General features: G+C 41.6%; 1 protein-coding gene and 1 long non-coding RNA gene across 4 annotated transcripts in view; both read right to left on the bottom strand.

Moving 5' to 3' along the window:
• Nucleotides 1-26,818, bottom strand: part of PDE10A (phosphodiesterase 10A) — a 367,399-nt gene extending 340,581 nt beyond the window's left edge. For 2 of the 3 annotated variants that reach the window (XM_072035843.1, XM_072035842.1), the window contains exon 1: nt 26,263-26,818. Coding sequence is in view for 1 of the 3 variants with exons in the window: in XM_027454257.3 (XP_027310058.1) it covers nt 25,204-25,294 (91 nt within the window). In the remaining 2 variants the exon portion in view is untranslated. Of the gene's footprint in view, nt 1-25,203; nt 25,390-26,262 lie in introns of those variants that run through there. The other variant, XM_027454257.3, reaches the window with a different exon arrangement.
• On the bottom strand, nt 14,617-17,397 carry LOC113843197 (uncharacterized). The gene is made up of 3 exons (XR_005264206.2): nt 16,360-17,397; nt 15,506-15,671; nt 14,617-15,253 (listed from the first exon to the last, which is right to left on the bottom strand). It is a non-coding gene; the product is annotated as an uncharacterized lncRNA (long non-coding RNA).
• Nucleotides 26,819-27,169: the final 351 nt, after the last annotated feature.

Raw genomic sequence — 27,169 nt, 5'->3', positions numbered from 1 at the left:
TAGCAACCTACATCTTTCACTAGGAAACTTCCCCAGACACCTTCAGTCTACAGTCACATTTACAGCACTGTCAAGCATTCGCATCTAGGGTTCCATTTTCTGGATATCTTGAAGACAGTTGCGAGACTACTTTAACTCACACCTTCATCAAGGGATTCCATTAGCAGAAATGGCAAGCAGTAGAAGGGCCGAACTTCCCTGTTAGCCATGCCCTTCCTTTGTAAAGGCAACAGAAACCAGGATGAGCATATCATGCCCTAGTTTTCCAAAGACAACAGGAAGATAACTCTCTTTAGCCAGTCCATAAGGTGAGTCAGATGTGAAAGCTGTATTTTTCTGTGTAGGCTTCCTTGTACTGACCCTGAACCTATACTCCAAAAAAGTTTTCTTGAGCTGAGATCTTCAACTGAGATAAACATCAATACATAAGTAAGAGTTAATTTTCCCCTCTTTAATATTGAAAACTTACCAGAGGCAGTAAGAAGTCATGCTCTGTGACAGTGAAGGCAAACATTTCCTCAGAACAAAGTATACAGATAAACAAATATTTGTGGTCTTGGAAAACAGCAAAACACATCTAATTATTTATTTATTTTTTAATACCCAAAGCAACATTCCATTCCAATAGACAACTAATTCCTCTACACCTTTTGACTTTTAAAGGACTGTAATATGCTGAGACTCAGAGTATGCAATGGAAAAGAAGAGGACAACAAATACAGTCAGACATTTTGAGGTAACCACATGCAGTGAAAAATAGTGGATTTTTAGATGGATGCTTTGTAAGATACCTCCGTGATCACTGTAACAACTAGGATACTGTATCTGTGGTATATAAACAGGATATAAACAGTTTATAGGGAGAGCAGTTATCAGACCAACCAATAAAGACAGAAAACGGCACAGCTTTCACATACTCATTTTTGTGTTCTGAAGGTCTTTCTGCTGGAGTAGAAATACTTTATAGTGTACAGAAATGCAAAATAAATGTTAATATATATAGTACAGAATTAATTCTCAAAAGACACTAATGTACTTTTGATGCACGGCACATCTGTAGCCATGTACAGATCCATTACTAGTCAGTTATATAAATGCATGAACACACATTTATATTGTACCACAAGATTTTAATTCCAGGTATTTGAGAACCCAGGAGGCACAGTAAGAACTCCTATTAAGGGAAAGGAGTTTTAACACACATGGTAGTTCTATATTTAACTATGACTTTCTTTTAAAATCTATAGATACAAACTTTTAAATGTGTACTTTGCAACAAAATTCTCAAGAAAACAATATTCTTGAATTTACTAAAGCAAGTCTACAAATTATAGCTGTCAACCAATAAACACATAGGGACACTTCATAGGTTCAAGCGTTCATTAGAAATGTTCCATTTTCAGTCATATCTTTTCCATTAGCTTCTCAAAGGTTTCAACTCATATATTCCCCAGCAATGGGTGGGCTTACATGCCCCAGCTTAAAATTGATTCTTAATTTTTACTCCAAACATAAAGAACTCCACTCCACATAGCATAATAAAAGCATAAATTACAACAGTGCACCCTTCATTTCAGATCTATCACAGCAAAATAAGATATTTATTTGAGAAAATGCACTCCCATGAATGCTTATGGGGAAGCAGCTAAATCCTAGTTAATAGCAACCCTATGCATGCATGTGTGTATTTTGCCACAGATGGTGGAAATTCAGGTCAGAATTAACGATTAAGGTAGCAGAGTTAAGAGAGCCAAATTTGAAACGCGTTCACAAATGGGTTTTACATTCGAACAGGTAACTGCAGCAAGGTTCTGCAAGATATGTCCAGCTTTGTCCAGCACTCCTCTTTTCCAAACAACTTACTGCAGGACACAAAAGAACATAATTCGCTCCCTATCCAACAGGCTGCCAGTGCTTCTGAATTAGCTATTAACCTTATTAAAGAAGTAAGAAGTTAAATGGACTTCAGTTTTGCCAGAACAAACCCAGAGGGAAATTGAAGGTATTTATAATGGAAAGTTTGAAGGACATTTTGAAAGAACCATAACAACTCTTATGGGGTAAAGACCTGAAAGTTTATACAGAATATTACCCTCACTGTAAAACCTTCTAGGTTAATTTTAAAAGAAAACCCATAAAAATAACATTATTTTCTACTGAATAATTAATATCATCAAGGAAGGTCTATAGAACTGTATTGGTTACTTGTCTAATAAATTCAGCATAACTTTTTCCTAAAGGAAATGTCATCTTTCCTATACATACTAAAAAGTTCCCTTCTCCACGTTCCAGAGGAGATTCTCCCAAAGCCATTTTCCCTTTCATTAATTGGATATCCAGCATCCAGCTGTTTGGTGCATCCCACAGAGGAGAGGAAGTTCCCTGGCCACAAAGAACGACCCAAAATTAGAGCATAGCCATGGAACACTGCAGTTGGAGAGAATGTTCAAAAAGGTCGACAGCAACTAAGGACAAAGCAGATCCTATAGAAGTCTATGACAAAACCACCGAAAATAAGATTTTACAGTTGACTGCTCTTTCACCCTTGGAACATTTAACATTTCAGCTATGCAAATATGAAAACTTTATTCTTTTACAATTAACAATGACCAAGACACACATGTTTATTCTCAGTAAGCACCAGTCTTTGCTCCAGAGGAGTTCTGTTGGCTAATTGTAAAATAGGAAATTACTCAGTATGAACAAAAAGATTTCAGTCTGGGCTTTATTTTAGAGCATTTAGACTTCTATATTGACACATACCCAATACTGTCAGATCTTATGTTTCTTTTGAGCAAGGAACTATGAAATATTGTTTCCTATGTGAGAATGTGCATAACACATCTGGTTTTAAAAGGAGTTTACCCATGCTTTTCCTATAACAAGGACAAATCAAAAACTACAGGGGAAGGCTCTTAGAATTTTGAATGAGTTGTAGTCTTGTGAATATCCTCAAGCATGTTCAGACAGTCAGATTTAATCCTGTATTCTGGGAAAATATTTTTTCCTGTATTGTTTCTAGTACTTTGTGCTGACAGCTCTTGTGCTTTATTATATTCTCTGTCTTACCCTGAAATGCCATCCTACTTTGCATGACTGAAGTTTTGAAAGCTCTAATTGATTCATTGTAACTGCAGTTAAAATCATCACGTATTATGTTATGTTATGAGAAGTCCCCATTTCCCTCAAATAGAAGGGGGGAAAAAAAGCCATAATTATGAAATAGAAAGAGAAGAGGCTTATATAAAATTTCCTTTTGCCTGGCTTAGCTATCCAAAACTTTTTCCACTGTAATCTCACAGATCAATAGAAAACCCACTTTAGGGCTTCCTTACAACTTCTAGTGGTTAAACGTTAGCAAGATCCCAGTACTTGCTCTCTAAATGGGGCAATTTTGCACTATAACTTAACAAAGTCATCATCATTTCACTTCAGCAAATTTTACTTGTCCTGATTGGGGGGGGAGGAGAAAAAAAAAGTCCAACATTTGTTTTCTCAAGGTTTGGAACGGTAAAATGATGAAAAGTTCAATTAACAGACATTAAAAATAGGTAACAATACTCAGTTAAGTAAATAAAACTGCCATTTATCAAAAAACACACAGACAGAAAGACAACCTGCAATTCAGGCAAGCATTTCAGAATATAAAAAATTACTCTGAGTAAAAAAAAAAAAAAAAAGCGAAAAGTACCACCAGATTTTCAAAACCAAGGTCAAAACCAATCTTTTCAATCTGTATGAAGTCCAAAGGCATATTGACATCTCAGTTCATGAATGCAGCTTTTAAGCACCACTGACACATAAATAATAAACCACTGGATGCATACAGAAGGCAAAGGCTCAAGAGTGAAATGAAGAGACTGAGCCATTCAGCAAAAGCTTTGGTGATTTTCAGACCTAGGCCCTAACCCCCCACCCAAACTTTGCAGAAACTACTCCAGCATTTTGGCCTGTGTTCAGATATGTAAAAGAGCATGATGCTGCAGCACAGAATCCCAGAGCAACAGGGATAAAAGCTCTAGACTTCTGTTTTTATAAAGTCACTCTTAAAAACTTACAAAATAGAAATTTATGTACTTTCTAACAGTAAAACAAGTCAGATTACCACAAGCTATGAATTTTCTAACAGAAGCCAGCACCTGACAAAGCTCCTTTTCATAGTAACTGACACAGCGGAATCGAAAACCCTGAAGACAGGTTGTAGCACTGGTATATGTAAAATGGTATGAATTCCATAAGCTATATGAAATAGTTCTGAAATGTTTATAAGCAAACTTTAATAGGAACAGGATGTGTACAGTTGAACAGTGTAATATTTCATTAGATATTCCTCTTTTTTTTCCCCAAGACAATTGGCGAGGATTACAGCACGTTTCAGCTGCTTCCACCCTTCCTACATTTAAACAGTGTTTTCTGCAATATACATGTGCCGCATCAAATATTTTAAAACAAGCACACAGGGTCTGATTCAAAGTCCGCTGAAGAAGTCAGTAAGGGTTGTCCACTAAATTCAGTGGGCTTGTAGAAACATTGTTGACAATCAACATTTTGATAAATTTACACCATTTCCCCTTTGCTTCTCACAAAAAGCAGTTTGATTTAGCCTTCCAAATGAGTTTTGTTTGTTGATTTGTTTAAGATACCAGCACAGACTCAGCACCAACCAGAGTTAAATAAAAGAAATGAAAAAAAAGAAATTCACTTCCTTTTTGCTTTGGAAGTTGCACCTCTTGAGTCTGAGGAGGCAAAAAAAGCCAGTTACTACCAGAGAGTTTGTTAACACCAAGTCAGTTTCGAGAGCAATAAGCAAGATGAATTTCCTTCATTTCACAGTTAAAAATGGAAGATAATAAATTTGGAAACCAGTTGTAATCTGAGCAATCCTTCCAGTTTCCAGCAATTAAAATGGATATTGTGCCATACTGACATGCTTCCAACTAGTATATAAATGCTTTTTTGTCCATATAGGGCTACTTTCTGTGGTGACATAAAACTCAACACAAGAGGGAAGTTCCAAACTTGGGCTTGGTCCTATTGCTGACTTTGATAAGGGTTCACTACGGTAAGTTAATTCTTAAAACAGAAAGGAAGCCAATAATTGATCTAAGACTTAAACAAATAAGTAAATGCATCTCTCCCCCTAAATAAATAAATAAGTCACTGCACCCACCCACTCACATAAATCCATTGAATCTGTAATTGCCAACCCTGATCATCTGCACCTTCTGTCAAGAAGCAAGGTGCTGTGCCTCTGCCAACATGAATCTAAAAGGGAGAGGGAAAGCAATGGTTAAAGCTTGGGGGAGAAAAGAAGACAGCAGTGAATCTCCCATCCCCCTTTTAGAAACAGGATTCTGGAGACAGAAGTTTCAGTGGGGTGTTGTGGTAGGTCTATAAGAAAATAGCGCAATGAGTGCTGAATGCCCCAACAAACCTGGCAATACCAAGCACTCGTAACTAATCAATTTTGTTCCCAATGCAAGCGTGATGTGATAGGACAAAACAAAAGGAAGAAATATTTTAGTAAAGGTTTAGTTTTTAAGGAAGAAATATCTTCAGGAACTCATTGCCATGTAATAGCACCAAAGGCAGCAATTATGTCTTTAATCTGTCTTTTCCTCCCTTCCTCTCCCACCAATGCAAACCAACTCAAGAAACTTAATTCCCATGCAGTTGCACTGAGGTCATCATGAGTTTAGTATCAATCAAAATTGCTAAATGTGAACAATGAGAATATTTACTCAAACCAGGCAGGAGCAATCTTTCCACTCTGGAGTAGAGATCAATCCTTTGCTGACAGGTGTCAGGAACTGTCCCCATCATCCTGTTTACCCACAGAGGAATTTCTTGATGATTCTTTGGGAGCATCTGAGACTTCTCAAGACTGCAGTTCTATCAGCTGTCCAACACCAACTCTTTTGTCCCTGAGGAGTCAAGGCTCCCTGCCTCAACTACAACTTTTTGGGGAGACAACTGCTCTCAGAAGCACACAAGGACACTGCTGTGGCACTGACAGGAATGGCAGTGCTGTTTGTGGATTCCCCAGGTGACTTCTCATAGTACCCAGTTCTGGCTTGAAAGCTTCCCACTGCACGGTTTTCCCTGCTTAGTAGGATAAAGCTGATGGGGGAGCAGTATGACTGCAGCAGAACACATAACAGTAACGTGTCAGACTATCTAATAAGTTAAAAAAAGAATAGCCTAACTTTATGCTCAACACCTCTCTCTCTGGCTGTTCTTGGCACACTATTTTTATATGTATTAGAATAAAAAAAGTTTACAATGTGTTCACTATGCTAAGAGCCAAAGTGAGGCCATCCTTAAAATATGTTCAGTTTCCTACTCCCAACCAACTGCTCCTAGATTAATCTCTGCAACTAGAATCTTAGGATGGAGTTTTAATTTTTCATAGATTTTTTGTTTTCGTCAATTAGAATTACAGAGGAGCAAATGCAAAGGCTGACCTATAATTAAAGAAAACAAACAACACCCCCTCTCCCCTTCCCCCCCCCCCCCCACACACACAAAAGCAGAAAAACCTCTGAAGAGATGTTGTATTATACCTAGAAGAAGTTAGGGACTGGAAGACTGCATATATTTCTCAGAATGAGTCTAAGGTGCTGAATTAAGAGAAAGAACACCTCGGATCTGAAAAGGATGGTAAAATACACAAGAAAGACTAGAGCGAAGAGAGAATATCAAACTAATTTTGACAAGATGTACTCTGTACTCTTAATTTGTCTTAATGTTCTTTAATTGCTTTTGCTTTTCTAAAGTATCCTTCTTGAACAACACTGCTGTGAGGAAGTTGTAAAGCTTTGGTACCATCAAGACCATGTTCCACAATTATTTTTATGGCGTACCAGTATTGTCCAAGTAATCTAGCTAAGTGAAATGCTACCACATGCTGCTATACTTATAACATGACTGGAAAACTCTGGATAGAACCAAAATTTCCTGACAGATTGTCAGCAATATCAGATTCTTGTTCGTCATTGCACAATAAATGTACAGACTTGACTGTTTTCTTATTGTAAAAAAAAATAGCCCATAAAAACCAGTAAGAGTACAGGAAGTGCATTTCAATGTGACTACAATACTTTTGTTGGGTAAATTAAGTCACAGCCTTTGGCCATAACATGACCCAAAGCATGTTGTAATAGTCCACAAATTAAGTGCCTTCTATATGTTATGACTTAGGTATGTACTGCGAAACTTGGCTTCATCGTACTTCAAAATATCAGAAGAGAAACTTTTATGTCTTCTGACAGAATGCTTTATTAAAAATAATGATGTTTCAAGAACTTACAATATTTTCAGGAAAGATCATTTCAGCAGGGAAATACATCTTTGCGGCATTTATAGCTTTACAGTGAGGGAAGTTACATTTTTACTTTTTTTTAACAAAAAAAAAAAAAAAAAAAAAGCACAACAAAACTTACCAGCCTACACAAATATGTTCTGGTCCTCTCTTCCTACAATATAAGAATCCCCCTTCTGCACACACATGCACACAGAGCTAGACAAGTTCTCACACACACGTCCTTTGACACAAACACTCTTGCCTTTGCATGCTTGCACACAAACACTGTGCTCACATGTTAAGCTTCTCACACGTAATCAATCCTCCGAGCTCTGGCGCTCTCTCTCACGAACACAGACGTGCTTCATACCTTCTCCTGCATTAGAAAACCATGTGAACCATCTGTCACTATTTAATCTCCCACCCCAAGCCAGCCAAATATGCCCCATCTCAGCCCCAGGCACCCCAATCAGCCTTTCTAGCAATGCACTCCTCACAAGCAGACCATTCTTTCAGCTACTCCCTACCTAACATTAACCAGTTTTCCACTCTCTTTCCCTTTCACCGCCGCATGCCGTGTGGAAGAAGCTATACCACTGCCCTTGCCAGCAGTCAGGCCTCGATCAATCCAGTGCTGTGCACAGCAGAGCAGGGACCAAAAGATGCTTTGTAGCATGCAACATGCCAAAAGCTAGCCACTGAGATCAGTAGGCACCACAGTTTTCCCTCTCAGTAAATAAGTTCACCCTGTTCTTTAACTGGATGCTTGGGTAAGTGAGCAGAAAGAAAGAAATATATAAAAAAAAATAAAAATTTAGTAATCACATGAGGAACAGAAAAGACCTAAACTTCAAAACTTCAACCGAATATGCTTTCATTTCATAGATAAACAAGGAAGAAAGGACAATTTTAACATTTGGGGTGAGCACTTCAAAATGCAGCCTAAGGAGAGAATAATGTAAGAAAGGCCTAAAAGCTCTGGATCAGAAATGTAAAAGACAGGCCAGCCAAAACACTGAATTAAGGAGAAAGACCTCTGTGTTGACAGGGCCCTCAAAAGTCCAGCCGAAGGCAGCATGCTGGATGTTGGAGGAATAGGATCAAAATCCAGGCTTAAGTACTTTGTGCATTTCAGGGAAAGCTCTAGTACAGCCCCCCAGCCAGTGCAGAAGGTTGCTATTACTCACAAAGATGTTTATGAAAGACCTCTCCAGCTTAAATGTCACTTTAAACGGCTTCTCTTTCTCTCCCCAGATGCAGAACAGAAGTTCACATCTGCACTTTGTACCGGAGATACTGCTCATCATACTGGTGGTGATACTGCCACACGGGAGCTTATGCTAGTCCTGAAGAACTGGTGCAAATTCATACCTGGGGACAGAAGCATAAACAGAGACACAAACCTCAGCATCTCAAATACTGAGAAGTCTCCAAACTCAGGACTAAGCCATGGGGTTTCTGCTTAGCACAGGGTGGAACAAACTGCAGTTTACGAGGGGCCTGCATCCATCCAGAACCTCGTTTTACTTAAACATTCACAATATTGCCAGGGTTTGTTTGTTTTCACCTTGCAAACTCTTTGAAGAAAGAACTGTTATGAGACCTGTATTGGTACAGCACTTGGCATGATGGCATCTACCAAGGCTGTGACTTACAGCAAAGGGTGTGGGGTCCCAAGAAGATGGGGGAAAGGAATCCACTTTCCACTTTTGGGAGATGGTGCCAAAGTTGGGGATCTCTTCAGACAAACACATTTTACACAAAAGAAAAACTACCCACAGGGGAAGTTGTCATTTAACAGCCTATGAACCATACTTTTCCAGCAGGACTAGCAAGCCACCCTTACACATTTCTGCAAAACAAGGAGTTTTGGGGAAAGACAAAACTGAAGAAGTGCACGAGACCTCTGTATATCAGACTTTGTTGAAAGCAAAGCCCCTAGAAATGACCACCTGTCTTCAATACATATTGCAAGAGGTATGAGTACACATATGCAGTGATATGAGCAGACTCCAGGGCAGAAAACAGAAACATGTCTGCTCTGTGACATCCTGACCTCAGTAAAATTGAGGATCATATTTTTTCCACGACATCACATTTCTTTTATAATTCACACCAGGCAGCACATCTCACCTAACTGTACCTAGTTTCTACTAGGGCACAGACACCACATGGAGAAAACATGTGCAAGTAAGGAGGACTATTAAAACTCTTGGTGAAATAAATGCCATGAGGACTGTAAGCAACAGATGAAAGAAGCATTATTCCATAGTGTTGGAACACCAGAAAAGCTGGACCTCCTACCAACCACTTGGACATCCAGTGAACTTGCCAGGAAATGGCAAGTAACATTTCTCAGAAGAGACTGTATTTTGTCTCTTCTTAGGATACAAGAAAAACCTAAATAACGTAAGTTGAGAAACATCTAATCTTCTGTTTTCCAATGCTGTCCTGACAACAACTGCAGGCAGAACCTACCTCTTTGCAATCTACTTACACTTGAAAACATGAAAGAACAAAAACCCTTAAGAGACCATCTTGTCTCAAGGGAGCTACCATTAGCGATGGTGCTTCTTCAGCAGATAGTTCCAGTACACACAACAGAAGGCATGCCTCACATGGCCATATTCTTAAAAATAATAATAATAATAAAACACCACATCTCCCTTTCTCTCATCTCATGGTGATCCAGAGGACTTTCCACAGAGGAAGGGGTTGTTTATACTAACTGTCTGTCACTTAGGCAAGAAGCAAGAGAAGTCAGTAGCCATGATATAAAACATCTGTTTGAGCTACCATAAAATAAGTGATCCACTACTGGAAGCAAAAAAAAAAAAAAAAAAAAAAAAGTGTGGGGGGGTGACGACTGACTTCCAGAATAACATGAAGATGAAACTGCCAAAATAGAAAACATGCCTGTTTGCAACTCCTGCTAAAGAAAGAAGCCCACTCACAATAAGGATAATCCAGTAATTTGCCTTCTGCAGGGAAAGGACTCTCACAACACATACAAGGTGTTTGAAATGTGAAATTTCCATGCAAAAACAGTGACAATATTCAAATGCTGTGCAAGTTTACTACAAAATAAATAAAATGTTCAACAAACAGTTATTAAACAGTGTATTCAAAATGAATATTTTTTTCCCATAGCGTTGCTTAGAATCTCATGCCACAGCCAACTCAATCACCTTAACCAGCACACCAAGAATATTCATAGTAGGCCCCTCACCACCTCATGCAAGGGTGAGACCCTTGGATGAATGGTGGATGAACGTTCATCCCAATCTTATTTTCCCAAGCAGTACTAAACTGGTGCTCTAGTGCAGTTACACAGAACCCAATTGTACTGGCCAATGGAATACCTCTAACTGATGGCTGTCACTACGTAAGGATGTGACTTAACATCATGTGCTATATTCTGTGCCATGTCAAAAAGAACAACAGTAATTTCAGAAGTAAAATTCTATTACTACATATGCTCCAATTCAAAGTATTGCACTTGACTCATGATTTGGAAAACAAGGCTGTATATCAATATATGATGAATTACCAACTTAAAATCAGTTCTTGTAGGCTAGCAGAAATCACAGAATCATAGAATTGTCTAGGTTAGAAGAGACCTCAAGATCATCAAGTCCAACCTCTGACCTTACACTAACTAAACCGTATCCCTAAGCTCTACATCTAAATGTCTTTTAAAGACCTCCAGGGATGATGACTCCACCACTTCCCTGGGCAGCCTATTCCAATGCCTCACAACCCTCTCAGTAAAGAAGTTCTTCCTAATATCCAACCTAAATGTCCCCTAGCACAACTTCAGCCCATTCCCCCTCATCCTGTCACCAGGCATGTGGGAGAATAGACCAACTCCCACCTCACTACAGCCTCCTTGAAATGTACCTATAAAAAGCGATAAGGTCACCCCTGAGGCTCCTTTTCATCTTTATCATCTTTTTTAAGAAGAAAAAAAAAAAAAATTAAGAAATAAAATTATTGCATATTTCTACAAACACCTACTACTCAAAGTATCTGTTCTGGTAGTTGGATGAGTTCTGTCCTGCAGTTAACCAATACCATCAATCAAGCTGACAAATTCTGAAATAAGAGAAATAAAGGCAAAAGCAGCCACTTCACAGAGAGAGCTAAGACTTAAAAAGTGCAGCAAATCATAAACTATCTTACTACTATACGTATGTAAACTTACTCCACTCTTGTAATCATTTCCAACATCCTTTCAGAACATCCTTCAACTCTTACTAAGCATCATCTGCTCCACCTGGATAATTCAAATGACTTTTTTGAGCAGGTGCTTCTCATTTTCTGCTACCTGATAGAAAAACTCCTGAGTTTAAGTTATTTTAAAATACAAATGTCCAAATGCAACACACCACTATGTGGATACGATAATTAGGTTTGCAGAATTAGATAAAGATGACATCACAAGTCATCTCTTCTTCCTTCTTCAGTTCCTAACTCTGCTTCTTACCAAGTCCCAAATCTGACAAGATGGTGGTCATTCATCTAGAAAGCAAATTGTGAGCAAATCGGGCTAGATTTAGAAAGAGGAGAAAAGACAAGAGAAAACAAGATGAGCAAAGATAGGTGTAATTATGACAACCTGTAGCCAGCACAAAAAGACATTTGGGTTTAGTTCAGCACCGACTGGTTATCTTTGTACTCTTCAGTGCTTAGCAAATTGTGAGAGAACATCTGCTGGTACCAATCTCACCCGGCTGATGAAACAGCTGAAGGGGTTAATAGCTTCTGACCTCAGCTGAGGGGCTGGTCATGATAGCATAAGACTCACTATGTCTGGTCATCATTTAAATAAAAATAAGCAGAGACTTCTGAGACAAAATCTGACATGTAAATAAAAGAAACAAAAAGCTAATTACAAAAAAAAAAAAAAATGTGTAGGCATTTTGTTTTATCAAACAACAAAAACATGCAAGGATTTAGTTTTAACTTCTGGAGTTTTACAAATGCCATGCTCCAGACTGAATCCATCTCTAATAACTCTCAGTACAACAGCTGTACAGTTGAACACCATTTCTAACAACACCAGCATGGCATTCACTTTTATGCAAGTATCTGAAGTAGATAAGAAGTTACTTAATGTCCCTTATTATTTTCTAATAAAATGTGAAAAGTTAAGAATACTGAAAGTTACTGAAAAGTAGAGCTGTACCAGCAGTTTCCAGTGATGTCCTTAACATGATTTTTCCTCCAAGTGACATCCAAGTAGTTACAGAATTTATATATTCCAGCCCAGCACTCATTTAAAAACAAACTTTGTGTACCATGTGGTACTCCAGAGACATCTGAAGGATGGAAGAAATGGTTAAGAAAAATCACCACATTGTACTACTTTATCACAGCACTAATTTAGGTTTCCTAATTTAGGCATAAGCAATTGGAGAGAAGGAAAGCACAGCCAGTGTCCTGCCACAGAATGTGAAGAGTCATTTTAGAGACAAAAAAAATAAAAAGGGAGGATCCAAGATCAAACACCAGAAATATGGTGAAGGGTGCAATGAAGTCACGGCATTCCCTGTTTGGAAACTTTCCAGGATTTCCATACTCAATAAATCTGTCTAGAAACATATATTGTGTCTTTATTGTGAGGAAGCAATTTAAACTTGTGTTTCAAGAGTCATACTGAAACACACACACAAATTTCACCCACCACCACAGCCAATAGCAGAGATCTCCAAACAGAGATATTAAAAAAAAACAAAACAAAACAAAAAAAAAAAAACACCTCTGTATTAAACGTGTGCTACTCCTAGAGTCTTATCTGTGTCCTCCTCAGTAGTACTTAACCAAGCCCCTTATCTGTGGTGAGTTCCCCTGCTTGATGCTAAAAAAAAATACAGTAAATCATCACCATGTGGATTTGTTCTCCCCCTCTACTAGATTTACTGGGCAGCAGCCATCAAACAAACAGCCCCAGCCATCCTAAAACAGTACTCCCTCACTATCAACACAAGGTCTCTCTAAATACCCCAACGAGGTGCTTCAATTACTGAATGATTTTTTTCTCTCCCCTTTTTTTTTTTTATGAGAGACTTTTCACAGCAGAATAAAGAATGAACATTTTGAGTTTATTTTAAAGAAGAGTACATTCAAGCAATAAAAGAAGAAATAATGATCACACAAGATGTTCTGTATGCTTAATACAACTACTTTCAAAAATAAATAAATAAACTGACTTTTGCTTTTAGTAAAAAGAGACAGGTTATTAAAGTCAATGAAACAGTCACCCTCAAATGCCAATATAGTGCAAAGGACCACCTTACCATACCAGGATGGACCAAGACCTATGTCCCACATAGTTTATACAAACTAACACAGTATAACTAAACTATGTTAGTTTGTATAAACTAACTAGTACCATTCAGGCTGAGTTATGACATACCTACACAGACCTGAACAGTCTATGTGTGTGTTTGCAAACAGAGGCAATTGCATCAAAGGCCACCAAAGGCCGTCTAAGATATTAGGTGGTTTGCCATGACTACGAACATAAAACATGGCAAAAGACTTTTTTCTGAGCTTTTTTGACTTAGAAGCTCTGAAGAAAAACATTTGAGCCCAATCCCGCTTCAGTGTGTTTGGCTTTAGATATTTTCCTCTTACCTACATGTCCTTTTCCATCCCGCCGTTTGAACAGCAACGTTATCACAAAGCACAGATGCAGCTGAGTACCACAGAGACAGGCATTTCTGATGAAAATGGAAATAGTACCAGAAAACGGCACATAAGGGAGACGGTAGGAGCATGGAGACAGAACTTTCTTGCCTGTGCTCCCTGCCTACTTTGCTGGCCCATCACAACACACTCTGTCCCATTTGCTGCTTCCCTTCTGTCCCCTCAGGACTTCGTAGTATTTCTGCATGGCAAAGAAAAGTACTGTGCATAAAAATGGCTTGCTGGATTACCAAAACAGAGAAGAGATGCATAAATAGAGGGAGACATAGAAGGAAGAGCTCAATGACTTGAAAGAAATACCACCACACAAAAACTGAAGCAAGCCATTTTAAAGAAACCAGCCCTGTACGTGTGTGTCAGATTTACAAGACTGCAGGCTCCTTGGAGCGGGGACCACGCAAGACAAGGTGCTTATTCAGTGCTCATGTACAAGCTTGCCATCAGCTGAGGCTGTCTTTGGACACGACCTCACTCTAAAAACATCCCCCTTCATCACAGTTGTCCTTGAAAACTGCCTCCTGGATAGTTGATCCTTATTATGGATTTCACAGTAGCTATCGAGTATATTTGTGTCTTTTTTTTTTTCTTTTTTTCTTTTTTTTTTTAAAAAAAAAGAGAGAGAGAAAGAGAGATACCTGGGGAGTAGCAGGGGGAGAGAAGTAAAAAAGCACGTCTGAACAGATGATCTCTACCGTCCCCCCCTCCTGCTGCTAGAAGCTTCCCACTCAGCTTCTGCTCCTATTTGTTCATCTTTTTTTCTGGCAAGAACTGCTCTTAACTGTGTTAATTTTCCTTTTTGTGGGTTAATGTTGGGTAACGTGCTTGCAATTGCCCACAACTAATAGATTTCCAGTGACTGACTTTACTGCACTCATGGCAGTAAGTAGGGCACATTTCTTGAACCGGGGTCATTTTAAGGGATTCCAGAAAGTACCTTCAGACATTTCGTGGCTTCATTTAAAGAACTACTTTCCTGGTTCCATGCAGGATTTTGAGCAGGAGGACAGTATCTTCAAAGGGAGGTCACTATCCCCCTGAATATTAAGTGAGAACCATTTCAAGAGTTTGTACAAAGCATGAAGCATGACCTTTTTTCATTTATTTATTTAAGGCTAAACTTGGCAGATATGAAAATATCCAACTGTAGTTAGACAGCCATGATCTCAGCCTCTGGCTGTGCAAAGACATCTTAAATCTGTAGGTTCTGTGCAGATCCAGGGGATTTTGCCAAAATCTTTCCTGAAAAAAAAAAAATATTAAATATTCCTTCATGTTGAGCTTTACAATTTTTATTCCTCTCTCCTTCATAGTCTATTATAATCCCAAATTAAAAATACATAATGCTTTAGGATTAGCGGTGCTTATTCTGCAGATTCCCAGCCAAAAATGACTGCTATCATTCTTTAATGATTAAAAAAGGCTAAAAGTGTTGCACATCTGCCTTTAAAAAAACAGCCAGACATAGCCAGTTCCTAATTAATCTCTGTTTACCTGGAAGTGATACAAGGAGAAGGTGGGAACACTTTGTCCGACCACAAAATCTCCAGAATGCTGACACCCGAGGCTGGGTTGTTGATACAGAATAAATGCAACCTGCCAAGATCATCCTATAAGAAGCTGCATACCCGAAGCCATCCACATCATTTGATGCCAAGGCCTAGATAGAGAATCGTATAGATGCTTTGGCCTTTCAAAACCTGATAAAAGCATTCCAGACAATACATCTGTATATGTATAACTGCATCATCTCTTCCCCTCCTTGGATTTAGCAGCTTCACATCCTCATAAAAACCCTGCCAAATCTTCATGTGCAGTATTAGTTGCACTGTAATTGAGGTTTCTTCATAAATACTGGCTACCACTGGACAAGACCATGATTTCGTATTTTACAGGGCAGAGAGAAGATGACTACCTGTAGTTTTCCATCTACCTATGCAGACAAACAGCAGCGGGTTTCTTCCCTGAGATGTGGCAGAGGCAGGCGTGTGGCTAGGTCATTTGTCCTCCTGTGAGTTTTACATCTGCACACTGCCACTGTTGCTGTGCCAGCTGTAGGTTTCCCATCTAGTCAAATCCTGCATCTCACGTGCATCTTCAACTCTGCCTAAATCTCAGCATGCAGTTCTTAGATACTGCACTGAAATCCCAAGCACTTTCAGACTTCCTCATGCTAATTCAAGCATATACAGTTTGGAGGAAAAAAAAAAAAAAAAAAAAAAGTAGCATAGCATGCACTAAGAGGCCATGCAAGCCAAAGAACTAGTGGTACAACAATGCTGAATGTCTAAATAGGACCTTCTGAAGACAAGGTATCTGTATGTTAGAAATCAGCCTATTTCACGTACCATCACCAAAACCCAAGGTAATTTCCATTATTGGCCTTAAAACCCTGTTTGAGCCACAGCACTGTCATCTGGATTCAGAAGTCTCATTGCAAGAAAGTGTTGCAGTTCTTCACATACCATAAACAAATCAAAACAAAGCAACAATAAAAAATCCACCAACATCCCCAAAATACTAATGGCAAGGACCTTGATTTATCCAATGCAAAGTTTGCCCTGTATAATTTTTTTTTTTGCATTTTCAAGAAGTTACTGAACTTCACAAGAAGCCAAGCATACCTTAAAATGAGGGAGAGTGGCAGAGCAGTGAGAACTGACCACAGCTCCATCCACACAGCTGAGGACACTTTGTGTTCTATGGGCAGGCTCACCTGTTAGTTGCCACTTCCCAGATAAACTGTGATGAGCCCTTTTTTGATTTGGCCTTGGAAGAGACTGGGAGTACTCACGCATCCTTACATAAAATATTGTCTGAAGATAAAAAATAAAAGCAGAAAAGCAGGAGAAATGCCACTTACTCAACTGCCTGTTAACAGCCTCTAAGTGTGAGTGCTCCCAGTCTCCTTCCTGGCAATGTCACGCAGAGCTAAAACCACCTGTAGGTTATTAAATTTTCTTCCCCAAAACAGCTGGAGTACTTGCATGGGCAGTTAAAATGGAGACCTACCATCTACTCTTACTCATTTGCAAACCGTAGTTACTAAGCATAACATTAGAAAGATATTAACAATATATAGAGTGGATCTGCAAAGCCTGAACAATAACTATAGGCAGCATAAGCCCATCTTGGCTGTAATCAGGCTAAAGGAAATACAACAGAAAGACACTGCAGGTGAAAAAGGATTAAAAAGCAAAATGTAAGTCAGGACTTCACATGGGAATGGTCAAGGAAGCTGACCTGATCACAAACAGAACTCTCAATTTGCTTACCTTACATAGATACTCCTAATACTTGGTTATGCTAACATAAAAGCTACATACAGATTTAGTAATTTTTGTAAAAATGATTATAAAAAGGTCTATTCTTGAAGAGAGCATACTTCTGACATTTAGTCCATTCTCATGCAGAGGCTGCCATCTCCATAGGCACTGACATCTTAGCTTTGTGGGTTTTTCAGCTTTAATCTCTAAGTTAAGTAAGTTTTCCCTTGAAGACTCACAATTTTTAATGATTTCCCAGTATAATCTGAGGGTTATCTCTGTTTTCTCTCTCATTTATTTATCATTATTATCATTTCATATTGCTGTCATGTATGACTCCTCCACCTCTGATCTTCATGGCACTGTTTTTATTTTTTAATTCTCCTCTTATGTTGGGGCCCAACACTACCCAGAAAACAACGTAAGAATCAATCTATTACTAATGGACTCTCAGCTGACTTGACTAAAACACAGTGTGGAAGGCTTGACACACGAAATACAGTTGCTTACTCCACATGTTAGCAGACATACTAGGAATGAGCTTAGGAAGACAAGCTCAATTGCCTAATGTGTGGGCACACCTTAAATGTCAACATTATTAGCCATCACACTGCGACTGACGCGATGAACACACAAACCTAATGTATTCAAGCCCATCGAACCCAGACAGTGTCCCTCCTCTCCTCCTCCAGCATAAGCCACAACTGTTGCTCAATGAGTTGCCAAGGTTTCTGCATTATCACAAGTAACCCAAAAACATGATTGTGCCCAAATACTACAGAAAATTTAAGGCCATGGAGAGAATACACAAAGCAGCTTTATTAATAAACTAGTGCTTTATTAGCGATCATTACAGCCTCTGTTTTTGCATGTTATTAACACAATGCCTTTTAAAAAATAAATCGTCAATTTCATGTCACTGGGTGTGCGCAGCTCTCCTCCTTTCCTATAGAAAAGCACCTGCCTGTGATATGTTCAAAGACCATGGCAAGCTGGTGATGAAGCCATAAAATGCAGCCCTCTGACAATACTGTGCTGTCAGGTGAAGGCGGACACGGATCCTCTCGTACATTACTAGTAAGGGTAGTAGACGCACATTCCTTCGCTGACCAGGAATAGGGAAGCTGCTTCATTTATTCTTTTTTTTTTTTTTTTTTAATAACAGAAGAATAACTAAGGACAAGAAACAAAAAATACAACATAAGGTCAGGGAAATGCAGGCAAACTCATACAGATCTTCACTCTACCAAAAATCAAATAAAAACTGCTAACATTTTACTTTGCTTCGTCTGAAAGATTAGCCACATGTTTTCAATTTCATTTCATTTTGATCCTCCCACCTTTATGGCTGTCCTTTAGCTTTAGAAGGTATTCTAAGTCAAGAGCCTTCCCTCTGTGTCAGCGAGGGTCTCTCTTGCCCAGGCAACACCACTACAAGTCGAGGGAGCACCTGAGGCCGCTCAGGCTCCCTGCACAGTCCGTGGGATGTCTCCCTGGGAGATCTTTTCCACAGTTGCTCCCTCTCCATTGACTAGGGCAGACAAACAGCAAGAAGCAGGCGTGGACTCAGCCAACTCTACAACCTGACTGCATCCAACAGCAGCTGCTGCCTTGAGTCACTGCTCACTGGTAGACTGGAGCATCGCTGTCTCAGGGCTGCGGCCAGGACAGGAGGAACAGATTAATGAACATCTTGTGCTCGCAGCCAGATGGAAACAGGGCTACAGCATCATCATGGCAAGAATTATCCTACAGCTTCATGGAGCCATAACTGGAGTCCCATCACAAAGACCCAGGAGATGGTTTTCCAGGGAAATGGTTATTTAATCAAAGTCCCACTCTCAAAAGTCACTCATACACTCGGAAGACCTCTCCGCTATTTTTCACTGGAACTTCAATTTCTGACACTCCAGGCATTTTTATAGCATTACCATACATGCTACATGAGCAACATAGCTGAAATATCCAAATGCCCACAAATAATTAAAAAGTCATCCCTATTTTTAAAATGTTCGGATAAATTTATTTCTAGGGCAAGTCCGTAATTCATCCAAAGTCACGCTTTCCAACCAAAGCGACTATGTCAAGTACTTAAAATATCAGCACTGTCCCTGTGGCTCTGCCTCATGACGTTGGTCAGGATAGCTTTTTTTCCCCTAGAATATAGATACTGACCTCACTTCTTGCTAGCAGCAGCTCCAGACCGAGCTGTGCTATGCAGTACTGCACATGCCCTGTCCTGCATGGAAACACCAACTCAGCACAATGCTTAAGAGTAAGCCTTTTATTTTACTTCAAACAAGGCTCATAAATTTGCACCTCAGCACACACTAACATACCTTTCTGAAACAAATGGGAACAGAAGAGCTCCTCAACAACCTTTATGAGACAGTGGATGGGAAAGCAAGTCAGCAACAACCTAAGGAAGATACTTTTTTTCCCAGTAGTGCTTACAAAGCTATTTTACAGCATATGTACCTTGTCCATGCTCTGTCTCTTCCCAAGCATTCTGAGTTTTCCTTAGCTTTACATCTTTCCACCATTCTGTTTGCAGCTCCACATACTTTGAAGTGGGTTGGTGAAGCTGTCTTCCCTTTCAGCATGTTGCATTTGATCCTCTGAAACTAAAAGTTAGACCCAATCTTTCCTTCCACAGCATCTGGAAGGCAAATCCCTGACTGTTGCAGGACAAAGTAATGAAAAAATCAAAATGTAACACAAGAAACAATCAGTAACCATTGAGCTAATCATCTTGGAAAGCATGGTCTTTCCCCCCTTTAAAAAAACACCTTACAGAACCGTTGTTACTTTTCTGTGCCCCTACCATCCCCCCTTCCCCGCCCCCCCCCAGTGACAAACTTTGCTGAACAAAGTCAAAACTATCACTTTTTTTTTTTCCTTTGTATTACAATATTGGCACAATAAATAAATAAATAAATCTGCCCAATAGATCCCTTCTCTTACCCATGCCCTCACAAATGCATAAGCCTCTCTTGTTAAACTTCTTAAATCCAAGTAGGCAGATCTTCCAGAGTGGGATACAGATGTACGGTGGGCTTGATTGTTTCATGGATCAGAAGCTAAGTGGAAAGAAAAGAATGACCAGAACACCAAAGATGGAGAGGAGGAAATACAAGAGAAACTGAAGCCTCTAATAGCACTCACAAGGGAAGAACTGCTTTGCTTTTCCACCTGCATCACAGAAATGTGAAGAATGAGAGCACGCAGAGCTCAAATCCCAATTGCCCCATATGGGATAAAACCACAAATGGAGTAAAGACTGAAACTGAACTGATGATGACAGAGTATGAGGTTAGGGGCAGAATTCCAATGTAGAATTTTGGGTTCAACTCTGATTTCCATTACATCGATGCAAGCTTTGAAAAAAAGGTCAGAACTCAATTTTCTATGTCTGATGATCCCAAATTAAGATTTAATAATAATCAATAGTTTCATACCAGACAAATGTGTTCAAGACAAATGTGAATATTAAGCACTCGCACAGATCATCTAGTATTAGTCAAAGACTAGTTCAGTATTAACTGCTCCCTGTAGTAATTACTAGGGAAGTATCCTTTGCGTAGACATGATTCTCCAGAGGGCTACCCTTAATAATAACTGAGACCCTCAAAATCCTGCAAGCACTTCCTTATGCACATGATTAACATCTATGCACGTGGCCAGTCACACTGAATTCAAAGAAATTAATCATGTATTAAAAGTCACTCTTAGGCAGAGGTGTTTCTAGGAGTTCAACTTTGCCTCTGGAAGTGTTTTGCAACAGTTCCCTCTCTAGAAAACAGTTTTGTAAAGTGCAGAAGTCTCTCAACTATCACTCATATTTATGACAATGGAAACCATTCAGCACCCTCAAAAACTGGACCACAGGGGAGGTGGAGGAAAAAATGCATTTATTTATCTTCATGCACAATCCAAAAAAAAAAAGAAAGAACAGCCCAATGAGGATTTAGAGTTTCTTCCTCCCCTGGATCCATCAAATCCATCATAATCAGAAATCTCTGCAAGAAAATGTCCAGAATACTGTATTCTATACCCAGAAACTGCTGGATAATGATGAGCAGCATTACTGAATAATTTAAGCACAATGTCATGTCCTGAGAAGTGTCCATATTTTGTTTGTTTTTAAACCAACACCCTCCATTTTTGCATCTTCCACGCTAGCTTTCAACACATTCGTAGAACACAGGGATTCACAGAAAACAAGATTCTTCCCTTGCCACTATTTTGAGCAAAGGGCTTATCACAGAAGGGAAGCCCTCTGCTTCAAATGCAATTGAAAAATATCTTTGCCATCGGCTGGCGCTGAAGCCAGAAAGAACTGGTCAAAAAGGAAGGAGTCATCTGCTGAAATACCGTTGCCTACATCTATGCTAGATGTTTGGACTACTTTTGTATTCAATTGGCAGAAACAGCACTTCTCAGATGTGATTCTGCTGACTAAACGTAGACTTTCACTTTGGGAAGAGATGAATAGCACCCTGGAAATGTTCTGCTTCCTGACAACAAAGGGAGGCCAGAGAGCTGCATTTCAACAGATGAATATCCCCTTCTCCATGCTGGGTGTCACTAACAAGGTGCCACAAACACCCTGAAGGACCACATCTGGTTTCTCTGGGGAGGCCCTCTCAGCTTTGCCAGAGTTTCTGCAAAATAGGTAGATACAAGTAAATGAGTACAGTTGCCCTAGGCTCCATGCACAGTCATTGGGCACCTCTGAGAGAGGATCAGTCCATGTAAAATCTGAGCTTTCTATGGAAATGCCACTGTGTCTCTACAAACTCCAGGTATGAGCCTTAGAGGCTCACCACTAAACGTGGTGATGCAGCGAAGTGCTGTGGGTTAGACACATGGGTTCAGGCGCTCACTGTCGAGAAGCTGAGAGATGCTGAAGGCTCTCATCCCTTACCTCCTCTCCACAACAGCGAGGCTTGAAACATGTGGCATCCATAGCATCAGACCCTACTCTACCAGGCGAGGTTACAGTATGGATTACAGAGCCCTTCACAGAATGCTTTGAAGAAGAGTAAAACCAAAATCACACCAGAGAAGTTCAAAAAAAATCCGTATCATGGCCTACATAGAGTCTGTCCACCCACAGCTTTGCCAATGGAGGATAAACAAGAGCTGAATGAAACTCCACAAGCACACGCTTCAGTTGGCCACAAACCCAACGGAGTCTGGAGCAGCTAAGAATGAGTACGCGCCCTCTCACGATTTAAAAACAGAAATGCAGACCCTCAGAAAAGCAGCAATGAGCTTGTTAGCGACGTGTGCCCTCGCTTCACCAGGCGACACGGAGGCTTAAGATGGCAGACCGGGGCCCAGGCCCTCCCGCCCTCACACTTGTGCCGCTGGGAGAAGTCACCTCGTTAGCCGAGGACAGCAGAGCTCCTGCGTTCGAGTTCTGCAGGAACACAGCATTTGGCAGCCTCCAGAAATCTGAGCTCTCTATTTTTCTTCCCTTCGTTTACTAATGCCCATTTCCCCTTCCCCGCCTCCCTGCTCCCAGCGCACACGTTTTAATGCTGAAGCCCGGCGGTTACATGGCTTTTCCATACTTCTGGGCAAGGGCTGCACACGCTCCCTCCAAACTAGCAAGCATGCCTCTCTACAGGGGCAGTAAGCCTTCTGCAGGGACACGGTGCTTTGCTCTGAAATCCTTCAGATTAATCCAAAAAATCACCTGTGCATCTCACGCCTGCAGAAAGCCTCACACCCACCAGCTCACACAGAAACACGCTCACCACAGCATTGTGATACATGGCACACTCCTAATGGTTTCTACAGCTACGTACCCACAGACAATGTAATTAACAAGCCACATTCCTTCCTGTGAAACACAAGGCAGAAAACAAACAGAGGAAAAGTTCATAAAAATAAAATCTGAGCTCAGAAATAAAACTAAATTTTAATTTAAATTTCACCATTTGCTGTGTCAAGGACTACACAAGCCCGGATTTCCTACGTACAGCGCAGGTTTTCAATCGGTTTGATTTACAAAATACCTTGTGTCCACTTAGAAGGAAAATGATACCTTATTTTCTCTCTTTGTATACACATCAATGCTTAATTAAATATTTCTTTGGTTTCCATTTCATTTGCTTTGTGCACATTGAAATCAAGAAAAAAAAAATCCAATTTTAAAGTTATATTTTGTTTTCTGTTTCTTGTTACATAACCAGAAGTGTCATAGGAAATACTATTGTGGAGTTAAAAAAAAAAAAAAAAAAAAAAAAAAAGCAAAGGAAGGAAAAAAAAAAGAAAAAAAAGAAAAGAAAAAAAAAAAAGGAAAAAAAAAAGGAAAACCAGACACATACCACTGCATCACAATAATTTGTAAGGTGTTCCTACACCCACTAATGGCATACATTTAAATTAAAATTACACGTAATCTATAGCCAAGTTTCAGGTCTCTGCTGAATGCCCTTCCTGTGTTTAACCTCGTCTATTGCTGACAAAGAGGTAAGATTTTCCAGGTTAGTAACAGCAAAATTCCACATTGCAAAAAACATTGAATGCTGTCATGCAAATAAAGTAATTCACAGTGCCTGAAAATGTCCCTCAAATGTCAAGATTGGTCTTAAGCAGACAAATGATAAGAAAATCTGGACATGAATCTTATTTTCTTGTGGGAGAGCCAAGCAATTTAAAAACAACCACAACCACCCAAAGCCATATCTTTTGAAAGAGATGGTGAATCACTAGGAGTGCTCCTTCCTAACAAAACCAGAAGAGCACACCAGTCACTGTAGTGGAGACATTTCATTGCAAAAAGCAAAAACATCCATGGTGGTGAGTGAATTTCATGATCTAGGCGACTCGTGACACGACGAGCCTCCACGTCCTTCACAAAAAGGCCCCCGGACTCCATGTTGGAGAACACACTCCTTCCATCCCTGCCGGCTCTCTGCCCAGGCTTACACCTGCCCGAACAGAAGCTGCGTATTTCTGAATCCCAGCAGACAAAGACACTGGCTTGTGGGGCCACCCGAACCCACCGCACCCCCACCACCTCCCATCGTGGTCTCCAAAGCCATTTGCAACAGCCTGAAACACTGCTCTGAATCCAACTGGTATTTTTGTCTCTTCCCTGCAGTACAGCTCCAGCCCCAGAGCACCGTAGCTGAGCTTGGTTCATCTGGGCCCACTTAGTCGAAACAAACACAAGGAAGGGAACCCACTGGGCTGGCTGAGCAGCAAGAAATTCGGCTGCAGAACGCCCTCCCTCACACTTGTGTGCATAGCTGATTTTACACCACCCAGCCTCTACATCGATATTATCTTGTCAAAAAAGTGCAGAGCAGCTTTCACCACAAATACTTGGAGCTTGAAAATTACAGCAAAGCACCAAGGCTGGGGAAAAACCAACTTTAGCTGGATGCAAAGTGCGCTGCAAGAGCAGCACTGGAAGCCTCGACATGACGCAACCGAAATCACACCAGGGATGGGGGCTCGCCGAAGGAAGCGGGACCCACGCAAAACCACAATGCCTATACCAGGTGCCTCCAGCTCACCGGCTGCCCAAGCTGAGCACAGCCTGCAAGCAGATTTACACGAGCTACAAATCAATGAGGCAGCGTGGCTACACCACCGCCAGTGACGAGCAGCAGCGGGGAAGGCAGCCGGACCTCCCGGCGGACCCGCAGCCCCCCTCAGCTCCCCACTCTCGCCCCCTTCCCTCTCCCCATCCCCATGTCCCTCTTAACCCTTCCCCTGGCAGAAGTTCACCGTCGGCATGGGGGGACCAGCCCTGCTGTGTGGAGCCCGTCGTGGCAGCAGCCTGGCCTACGCGCCCAAGTCACCCCGCTGTCGGTGGGCTGCGGGAGGCCGGCCGGGCCGACACGCTCCTGCGGTGGGCTGCCGGCTGCCCACCGCCCGGCCACCTGCAGGCCTCCGCCGCCCTACCTTGCTCCTCGCCGGCCCCAAAGCGGGCTCTGGGGTCCTCGGGGGGGAGCCGGGCTCCGCCGCCCTCCAGGGCTTTGCGTTTCTTCGACATCTGGTCGGTGTTTGGGAGTTGAGTTTCTCCTCTCTCTCTCTCCGGGGAGATGAGTGTGTGTGGAGAGAGAGGGAGAGTGTGAGAGAGAGACACGGGGAGGGAGAGAGAGAGAGATTGAAAGAAATCGCTGCTTAAAGAGAGGGGAAGAGACTTTGGAGTGGCTGGAGAGCAAGTAGGAGGCAGGGACTAAGTGGAGAAATCCTACAAATCACAATCCCATCAATTCAGCCCCACGTCTAAAGGGGCTGTTTAGGTCCCCCCCTTCCTTGCTCATTCATCTGAGCGTGTGTGAGTGAAAATTGGAGAGGCAACCGTCCTCTGTTGTTTTTCCAAATGTTAGCGGGTGGTGCTTTTTTTTTTTAATATATATATATAAATATATATATATAAATGGGGGGGAGGGAGGAAGGAGGGAGCTTATTGATATTATTTTCCCCTGTCGGGATTCCTCCTGGTTAAAAAAAGACAAGGGGAAAGAAGGGGAAAGAAGGGGAAAAAAAAAGGTAAAAGCTGAATGGATTGGGGGGGGGGAGGGAGTGGGGAGGATGAGAGGATTAAAAAGCAAACCGGGAGCAGAGGAGGAGGGATGACAAGAGCCTGCAGGTGCAGGGAGGCTAAATTCCCTGCAGGGGTCATGTGCTGCGGGAGCCGGGGATCCTGGGCTCCCCGGGGCCGGCGGCGGAGGGCCGGGGCCGGGGGGCGGCGGGGGCGGCTCGGCGGGGGCTGCGGCACCTGCGGGGGGCTCGCCCCCGGCCAGCACCCCCGCAGGAGGTCGGTGGGTCCGTCGGTCGGTCTGTCTGTCTGTCTTCCTCGGTAACCCTTTCGGTGCTGGGCGCGAGATGCCGTCCCCTGGGGGTCCCGAGCGCACCCCCCCCCCCGCCACCTGCCCCCTCTCCTGGCGCACTTGGAGGCTCGCTAGCGGGTATTTTTCGCGGTGGGGGGGCGGGAGGGGGGAGGACACAACTTACCCTCCAAACTATGCACAAGCTCGTCTCTGCTTTCCCCTTCAGATCAACTTTAAGGAGCAGACTGCCGGTCCGGGAGGCAAGGAGGCAGGGGAGGAGAGGGGAAATGGCTTAGGAACAGCGGCTGCCAAGCGGGTGAAGTTCAGGGCACAATCCCGGCTCGTCCACGCTCCGGCAGCCCAGCATCTTCCCGGGGTCTGGAGAACAAGGTGTTCAACAAGTCTTCCTTGTTACCCGAAATTGATTGATGATGGCTTTCCCGCCCGGCTGTATTTAACAGAGCGATGCGGAGAGCTACTCTGACGAGCAGGATGTTTTAGAGGAGCTCGCTCTACAGCAGCAGCTTTAATTTCTCTCCCTCTGTCTCTCCGTACACATACACACAAACACACGTACACACGCACACCTGTGTGCATGTGTATGCACAGATAAATAAAAATACGGCACTGTATCAGTACGGTGGTGGGTCCATAGGATCTTAGAAAAGCCTGCCTGTCGGCTGCGTGGAAGTTAAAGAGTTTTTCTTAAGCAAAAGGGGCTGATGCTTGGACACATCTCACGTCCAACAGGAGGCAATGACGTCTGTAGCTTCATTGCTATAACAGCACCAAGGCTGCAATTGCCATTCACTGAAATGATAAGGGGCGCTCAGACGTAAGCAGTCTGGACCTCTAGCAAGAGACTGAAGCGAAGATGATTTTTCCCCTCCCAAAACAAATAATAATGCTAAAAAGCACCTAAGGAAAGAGACGGGGGAGCGGGGAAAGGAATCTAGGTCTTGCAGTCACACGCTTCTGCAACATGATCCTCCAGCTCCAGAAACATTTATTTTTTGCAGCTGACTAGACTTTGGGAAATTTCAATGTATTATGATTGCTCGGGCGGGGGGGTGGCGAGGGGGGGGGGGAGG

The sequence above is a fragment of the Anas platyrhynchos genome, chromosome 3 (assembly GCF_047663525.1).
Source record: "Anas platyrhynchos isolate ZD024472 breed Pekin duck chromosome 3, IASCAAS_PekinDuck_T2T, whole genome shotgun sequence".
NCBI classification, from domain to species: domain Eukaryota; kingdom Metazoa; phylum Chordata; class Aves; order Anseriformes; family Anatidae; genus Anas; species Anas platyrhynchos.
The sequence above is the reverse complement of the archived record's forward strand: the minus strand, read 5'-3'. Positions and strand labels throughout refer to the sequence as shown.